This window comes from Zonotrichia leucophrys, chromosome 5 (assembly GCF_028769735.1).
Source record: "Zonotrichia leucophrys gambelii isolate GWCS_2022_RI chromosome 5, RI_Zleu_2.0, whole genome shotgun sequence".
Lineage (NCBI taxonomy): Eukaryota > Metazoa > Chordata > Aves > Passeriformes > Passerellidae > Zonotrichia > Zonotrichia leucophrys.
In genome coordinates this window covers 40,884,966-40,893,934 of record NC_088175.1, presented here as the reverse complement: position 1 = coordinate 40,893,934, position 8,969 = coordinate 40,884,966, and the positions used below count along the sequence as shown (strand labels likewise).

At 38.2% G+C, this 8,969-nt stretch overlaps 1 protein-coding gene across 1 annotated transcript; it reads right to left on the bottom strand.

The window, feature by feature from the left end:
* Positions 1-1,046: 1,046 nt before the first annotated feature.
* LOC135448691 (mucin-5B-like) lies at positions 1,047-8,412 on the bottom strand. Its single transcript, XM_064714908.1, has 9 exons — positions 8,325-8,412; positions 6,361-6,404; positions 5,383-5,505; positions 5,191-5,289; positions 4,656-4,778; positions 4,278-4,323; positions 3,755-3,866; positions 1,948-2,089; positions 1,047-1,103 (listed from the first exon to the last, which is right to left on the bottom strand). Exons 1-9 carry the CDS (start codon positions 8,410-8,412, stop codon positions 1,047-1,049), a joined length of 834 nt encoding a protein of 277 aa, XP_064570978.1.
* Positions 8,413-8,969: the final 557 nt, after the last annotated feature.

Here is an 8,969-nt window from a genome sequence, read left to right as displayed (position 1 = left end):
TCAAAGAGTTCACTCAGAACATGTTATTAAAACATTTCAGTGTACAAAAAATTGAGAATTTTTATAAGTTTAATGTATTTACCATTGAAAGAGAATGAAGGATAATTAAATTTATTTAAAATTATCTCCAATTGTAAAATAACTCCAGTGAATTACACTTTCCATGTCTCTGCGGTCCATGTTTCTCTATGGATTACCAGGCACTTAACACTCACAGGACAAAGTTTTTCTGGTTTAAATTTGTTACCTCTGTAATAGTCATCAGTTTAATGTGGAGTATTAAGTTGATTTAAAATGCTTAAAACTTTTTTAAAAATTATTCTTTAAGTAGTTACAAAAGGGGGTAATGGTTACAGATTCCTGCCTGGTAGGCCAGGATACTCCTCTGTGACTGCCCCACCTTCCCAGGTGCCCGCATTTAATAGGTACAAGGCTCTGCAAGGGGAAATCAAAGGATGAGGATGATGGTTTATCTCTGTAGGAAGATTCACTAAGGTGAAGTTCCCCTATGCGCTGTGTTGAAACTGCTTCCAGAAGGAAAGAAAGATGAGGTACTGGCACAGGAAACCCTCCAGTGAGGGGAACAGAAGGTCCAATTTCCTGGCAAGCCCCACTTCATAGGGAAGTCATCTGCTTCCCTGGGGCCTGGGTTACAGATGAGATGAGGAAACTTTCAGCTCTGGTACAGCCCTTGGATTATTATCCATTATTGCCTTCTCATGTAGGCAATTATGAAGTTTGCAATATGAAGGCCAAGGACGATCAGAAGAGGTTTTGGGGCCTTGGGACACCTGGTTACTATGGGATCAGGAGCATGAGTAGTGTTCTTCTTTATCTTTCCAGTTGCAGGGAATGGTGAGGGAAGAAACAAGAAGAACCAGCAGATTGATACTTGGTGGCAATAGCTGGGTACACCTGTCTCAGACAGAGAGAAGGATCTTTGCAGGGGGGTGCAGTGCTTGTTGAAAGAGCATTTAAGTGGATTGAAGGGGAAAAGGGCTAAACCCAGGCTTGCTGGACATAAGCCTGGTGGCCACCCAGCAGTGTTAGACCGATGGAATGGTAGCAAGATCCTCCACACTGCTTCGTGATGTGTGAATATGCTGGAGCACATTTGAAATGCATACAGTACATGCAGCATGAGGAACAAACTAAAGGAGGTGGAAGTGAGCAGATAAGAGGAGCAAATTTTTTCATCTTTTATGCCAGTGGGAAGAGCTATTTGGACATTGGTGAAGGAATTGTACCTAGTTCAGGAAGAGGGCTGTATTCCCAAAGACTGGTCGAGAATATACCCCTCTGAGTCAAAACTTCCTGATGCCATTCCTTGGACTCACTGTCATTTAGGTAAAGAAGATGGGTATTGAGCAGTCACAATAACTGAAAAGTACTTAAAGTTTTAGTGATCAAATAAAACAGCTTTGTCCCTGTTTTTGAGATGTGTTAGGACTAATATGTCTATAAAAAGAATATGCAATAATGCTTTCACTAGGATCAAGAAGTACAATGTAGCTGCAATGTTTTCTTGCTTTATTTTTTAGAGGCTCCTGAATTCTTTTTTACCTCAAATATAGGTTTTGTGATAAAGCATGTGCTTGCATATTTCTGTAAGTTACATGAGGTATTTTGCAGTCATCTGTTTTTACTCTTCAATACTGTAACATTAAAAAAAAAAAAACCCAAACACTGCAATTTAATTGACCTTTTTTTTAATTATTTTTACAAGTAAGTAATGAAAAAGGAATGTTAAAGAAGGAGCACAATTTATTTTCAGGAAGACATGATTCCAGCTTCTTTAGGGTCTCTCTTTTTCCAGTGATCATATCCTCAGCTGAGTTGCCATTGGGAACCAAGTGATATAGCCTGCTGCAATTGGGAGCCATATTTTCTAGATTGTTGGAATTGGGAGTCAGGTGCTGCAGTGGTTTCTGAAGAGCAAGCATTTACACACTGGCAGTTTTCCACGTAGAGATAGGTATAATTTATGCTGGTTCCATTTTGGCAAGTCAGGGTCACATCTCTTGTTTGGGTGCTGAGTTCCTGGCAGCAACCACACTCGTGTTCCATCTGGTTTGCTTCAAGAGAGTACCTGTGTTCCGCCAGGCGAAAAAATGCATCTTGTTAAAAACACTCAGAAAACCCCCTCAGTGATTTTTGTGAGTGTTTGGTTTGCTTTTGGGTTGTTTTTTTTTTTAAATCCTCTTTTCCTCCTTGTCACGCACACTTATGAAAGTGATTTTCATTGTCTTCAATAGTAAAACTGTTCTTGCTTACATTGAATCCAATTCAATTCAGTGGAATCATATAAACACATTAACTTTGTTGCTGTTCTGCAATCATAGAACCATGTAGGTTGGAACAGACCTTTCTGATCGAGTCCCAGCACTACCCAGTCCACCACTAAACTGTGTCTCAAAGTGCCACACCTGCATGTCTTTTAAATACTTGAAGGGATGATGACTGAACTGCTTCCCTCAGCAATCTGTTCCAGTGCTTAACAACCATTTCAGTGAAGAAATATTTCCTAATATCCAATCTAAAGCCTTCCTGGTGCAACTTGAAGCCATTTCCTCTCATCCTTTCACTTGTTACCTGGGAGAAGAGATGAACCCCCACCTCACTACACCCTCCTTTCAGGCAGTTGTAGAGAGTGTGACATTTCCCCTCCTTTTCTCCAGGTTACACCTCCTTTTCTCCAGATTACACCTGCAATTCCCTCAGCTGCTCTTCAAGACTTGGGCTCCAGACCCTTCCCCAGCTCTTTTGCCCTTCTCTGGACATGCTTCAGTACCTCAATGTCTTTATTTCAGTGAGAGACCAAGAACAGGACACAGGACTCGAGGTGTGGCCTCACTATGGCCAAGTACATTGTCCCGGTCCTGCTGGCCATACTGTTGCTGATCCAGGCTGGGATGTTCTTGGTTGTCTTGGCCACCTGAGCACACATTGGCTCATGTCCAGCTGCTGTCACTAACATCCCCAGGTCCTTTTCCACTGGGCAGCTTCCTAGCCCCTCTGCCCCAGCTGTCTGGGGTGGTTGTGGCCCAAGGGCAGGACACAGCACTAAGCCTCATTGAACCTCACACAATTATTGATAAAGACATACAACAGGACCAGCTGCAGCACTGGGCCCCAGGAAACACCACCGGTGACCATCCCCCAGCTGCAGGTAACTCCACTCAACATCACCCTCTGGACCTGGCCATCCAGGCCATGAACAATTTTTTATGCAGTGAACAGTTCACCTGTACAAGCTATGAGCTCCCAGCTTCTCCAGGAGAATGCTGTGGGAAGTGCTGTAAAAAACTTTATACAAGTCTGGGTAGACAATATCCACAGCCTTTTCCTCATCCCCTATGTGGGTCACCCTGTCCTAGAAGGAGATCAGGTTGGTCAAGCAGCAGCTGCCTTTCCCAAACCCATCCCAGCTGGGCCTGATGCCGTTATTACCCTGTATGTACTCCATGATGGCACTCAAGATAATCTGCTCTATGTCCTTCCCTGGCACCAAGGTCAGGCTGACAGGCCTGTACTTGCCTGGATCCTCTCTCCAAACTTTACTGTACATGAGCATCTCATTTGCTGGCCTGCAGCCAACTAGGAACTCCATAGTTAACCAGGTGTTGACAAATTATTGAAAGTAGCTTTGTGAGCACTTTCTCCAGCTCCCTCAGTACCCTTGCGTGATGGGTATAAAGAGATATTAAATGAAATACAAACATAAAGAGATGTTAAATGAATTTTTAGAACTTACATTGAGGAGCTAGGACAAGTTCCTTCACAATATGAGACCTGAACAGGTCCAGAAGACTCACAGTCAGCATGGCGGATCACAGTTTCCTTGGTGTGAGGCTTGCAGGTTTTAGCTTCATAAAAAAGGGGGAAGAGAGAAAATATACTTCAGTTCTCTAGTTCTGAACTAAGGGAACTGTAAACCAGTTTCAAAGTGCTTGATGTCTTATTACTGAGAATCTGCAGTATTTGATGGGATGGGTACTGTGTAATTTATATGGAGTTGTCAGATTATTCTTTGATTTCCGCTGTAAAGTGCCTTTGGAAGATAATGCAGAGGCTTGAGTATTGCTGGTTTGACTTGTGGTATTCAGTATCAGGAAAAAAATTGAGTTTTTCTTTTGAATAAACAGTAAAACACAAGATCTTCTTAAATAGACTATGTGAAAACAGGGTGAGTGAAGACTCTTTCCATCCACTCAAAGATAGTTACAGGTTGAACAGAGTGCTCTTCAGGCAGAACACATAAACACAGCATTACTTACGTTTACATATTTTGCAGCAGCCATCAGATGTAATCTCTGTTTCGTCCTTTGTAAAAGAAGGAGGATTTGTATTAGTACATGGTTGACAATCATGAGTAAGTATATTAGTTAGCACTACTGATACTGGGCAGAAGGCTTCTCTGGGATGAACCCTGAATGAAACAATGGATGACTTACTGTCCTCACCACAGGAGTCTTCAATACTTGTAGCCTCAAAAGAAAATACTATGCTTTTCTTATTATTAATCACAGAGCAAGCCTAGTTTCATTCTTAAGGCATTGCTGCAACTTCAGTGGAAGTGATTTGTTGTATTCTTCCTTGTCCCTCCTTGTTCATTTAAACTGAATTGAGTCAATGAAAGACTGATAAAAACTTACAGGATCACACTCTTCGGGGTCGTACTCAGGGCATACTCTTTTCGTTTGGACTGCAACAAACTGATCTTCAATTTTTTCACACTTGTAGTTGCTGCACTGATCGAGTGGCAGGATCTCATTAACCTAAGATTACATAATAAAAGCAAAAGTTGGGGGTTTTTTCATTGTGATCAAGTATCTCTGAGCTAATTAAGTTCTCAGTCCTCAAAGATTTTCAGATGCTTCTGAACTTCTTTCAACTGGCAAAAATGAAATTCTACAAACTGTATCTAGCTTGAAAGTTTAAATCCCGGCTCTGAACACTTAGACCATAAATTAGAAACCATTGCTCCAGTAGCCACAAAAAATCAAGAATTTGATACCAAATATTGTTCAACTCAGAAAGCTGATACATTGTTTTTTGAAGTAATTTCAGTATTTTATTTTTACCAGTAAGGGACATGAGTTGACTCTTAGCTGTTCTAACTTGTATGGGCTAACAGATAGATCTGAAAATAAAAAGAGTACTTACATTGAGGACGAAAAGAATACTTACATTGAGGACATGAACAGTGTTGTTACTGAGTTTGACTTTGCAAGCTACTTCAATACACTTCCCACAGCACTCTCCTTCCTCAACCATGTATTGGTAACCCTGCTCGGAAAGAGATGAAAGAGAAAGTATGTTGAGTTGGTGATGGAGAATTCTAGTCTAGCTGACTGAGCAGCCTAGAGAACCTGAACTCACCAGTGGGCAAGATGTCTCACACTGAACGGTTTCACAATGCATAATGTTTGCATTAGTCTCTGGATCCTTCTCAGAACTGCAGGTACACTTCTTACATGAATCGATTACTACTGACTTTCCAACCTGCAAGACAGGAAAAAAAAAAAAAACAAAAAATATTCAAATGCCAACAGTTTCTGTGTAATATAAAGGCAGAGTTGAAAGCATTGCTGAGAACCATTGAGGTATGCAAGTATGACAGTTCTCAAATTCTTTGAACATAGAAATTTTTTTGCTTCATGCCTTGCAGGAAAGCTCATATTAAGAGGAAACTAAATGAAGCAATGTAAAAGGGAGCAGTAAATTATTACATTAAATTAAGATTGGTTTGTACTGTCTGATTATTTTACCAGCTTTTTAATGCTCCATTTAAGAATATTTTTCCTCTATCAGTTATCTTCAGTGGTCATAAAACAATTGTAATTTAAAAGCAGGGACAAAAATAGGCCTTTACATATGCAGATACCTAAGCAGAGATCTAAATTCACATATGGATTTTAGTCTTTCTGAAATGTATCCCCAAAGACTCCAGTGCTAATATTTAAATTATGAGTAAATGACCTAAGTACCAATTTTAGCAAAGGGGTTTAGGTATCAAATCAAAAATGTTAGCTTTGGTTTTTTAAGGTTTTCTGGGCTTATTTCAAAGAGCAATTAAGTTTGGGCTATTCATCAGATTGTCTGGCAAAGTCAGTGAGAGGAAGCTTAAAAAGAAAGTGCATCATTAAAAATGGTACACTCTTCTTTTAATACTACTCTATGAGGAAGACTTCTGTGGCAAATTTGATTTTGACTCTAAATACCCAAACAAATTCCAGTTAAGGGCTAGAGAGAAAAACTCCCAAAAACACGTACTGGGAAAGAACTTTCTCAAAGACTTATTTTGGTAGAAAGGATGTACTTTTCACTTCCAGCAATATACTGCCATATCATTCTTACCGTGTACAATGTTCCATTAATCACACAGACATCAGGTATTGGTTCTAAAAAACAAAATAAAAAAATATTAATTCTAGAATAACTCAAATTGTGAGTCTTCCTGAGAATTCAAGATGTTACCAGGTTTTGTTAGTAACACAGAGAGTACGGAAAACTTTAATTCAATCCCCATATGTGCTTAGACTTCATATATAGGGTAGCTAAATGTTTAAGCAAAGCTTCATCATTAAAATCAGCTGGAAGAGGTGGAGAGGAATGGCTTCAAACTTGAGCTATGCCTGAAAAATCCCTTTTTTGCCCTTTCAATATCTGGTTCAATTAAAATTAAATTAGTTGTTTCCTCTGGGAACACTCGGCCTCCATGATAAACAAAGATGCTTCAGTTATTGATTCTTTATGACCTTTCAGAACATGGCTTGTATGGAAGATTGATACTGTGGAAAAAGGTATTCCTGCTAAGGTATTCCTACTAAAGGTATTCCTATATAATGTAAATCTGACAACATGGCAGAACCCATCTATGTCTTTCACAGAACAGCTTTAAACTTGCCTGTTCCTTTGTTTCGACTTTCCTTTTTCAGGCTTAATTTATGGGTACTTTTTTCTTTTTAGTCTTTTGCACAAGTATATGTACACAAAACATATGTATATAAAAGTGTATATTTATAAATAAAAAATCCTAGTTATATTAGTTTATTTTCATGAGCATCTGGCAAGAGTGTAAGTATAATTATTACTTTTCATACACTGTCAATTTAGTTACTGATTACAATTCACTTTGTACTATTGCTTCCTGTTACTTGGTCTTGTAGTTGACTGTTAAGCTATTTAGTGACTTATTCTTGTGTTTATGCATCTTAGTTTAGTTGCATTTAGACTAATGTTAATGTGCTCTAATGTTCCATTAGTAAGATGAAAAAAATGCATGAATAACATTTATAATTACAGGTACAAAGATAGTTGAGCTACATAGACCAGTGAATGTTCAAAATACTATTCTGCTCTCCCACCCATTCTCTTATTAAAGTTAAATGAAAATAACATTGTTTTTTTTTAAACAAAGCTTCAATGCATATTTAGCCAAAAATAATTTTGTTTTCATTGAGACAGAAAAATTTAAGAAATATTTTGCTGTTATTGTGATACATTAAGAACTTCCTTAGATATTAACGGAAGTGCAAATGTAATTGCCTGGAGTGCAATAATAAATAAATGTATTTTTAATAAAAAAATAAAATAAATGTATTTTTAATACTTACTGCATTCAAATTCAGGACAACATGGGTCTTTTTGTGGTATTACAGCCATGGAAACAAATCCTAGGTCACAAGTTGTTTGTTGAGCTGTTTGGCATGGGAGTGGCTGGCATTGTGCAGTAGCAGTGAGGGAATCACAGACACATTTCTGGCATTCTTCTATCCACTCCTCTCCAGGCTGAAAATATGTAAATTATTTATTCTTAAATGCTCCTTTATCCTAGTTGTTCAGTTTTAACTTAAGATATACTATCATTAGTATATATAAAATTAGTAGGAAATTTATATAAAATTAGTAGGAAATTCAGATTGTAGTTGTTTTAGTACATAATTTAAGAACAGGTATGCTAAGAATAACCACAGAATTTTCTTCTGCATAAAGAGAATGGTATTTTACATTTCACGGCTTGTCTACTTATGTCTATGAAATTTAAAGGACTTTTATTTAAACCAAAAGTCTCTGCCATGGCCTTAGTGAGCTTTTTCACCAAGAGATTACTTAAAAGTCTGGTAATGCCAGGTTAAATAATTGTGTGCTGTCAGGTCATTTGTTACATGACCAACTTTGTTATTGAGATACATAAAGGTTGATTTGAATTTGCTGTTAAAGGACAGAAATTGGTCTGGTTTTGCAACAGTGGTATATTATAAAGTAGGGAGGGGAACTACCTTTCGTGCAGGATTGACATCAGTGCAGTTTCTTTCTACTGAAATTGTGGTGGTTGTTGCTGTGGTTGGTGAGGCAGCCTGTGATGTAGTTGAGGCGACTGAAGGAGCAGGAGTTGTCAGATGACATGGCCCATAGAAGGGCTCAATCTCACATTCCTTGCTGCAAAGTGCATAAAAATTACAGCCAGCTCTATCTGTTCTGTTGTATACCACTTCCCCTGCAGATGAAAATTGGAAAAGAAATTACAAGGATGAAAATACATAGGGAGAAAAAACAAGAAAATATTATGAAAATATTAAGTGTATTCATGTATAAAACATTCTATGTTTAGATGACTTTGAATGGTTATTTTTAATTGAATAGAGTCTTAAGGGTATATATGGCTTATGAAGTCTTTTATAATCATAAAATAAGACACTTACCAGGAGAAAATAAAGTTTCAAACACATGACAAAAGCATGGAGGTGTTTTGCTGGATGTAACAGATGTGCTGGTGGAGGAACTGAAGGTTGCAGGAGTGCTTGTTGTAACATGGCTTGATTGTGATGTACCAGTTGAAGCTACTGTTGAGTACAAGTAATAATTTAGTTTGCAGGTACAGGATTTTGATCTAATAATTTTAACACCTTCAAGAGGTCTATTCAACATTCTGGCAAATCAAGTGAACATGTTTCCTGCATTCA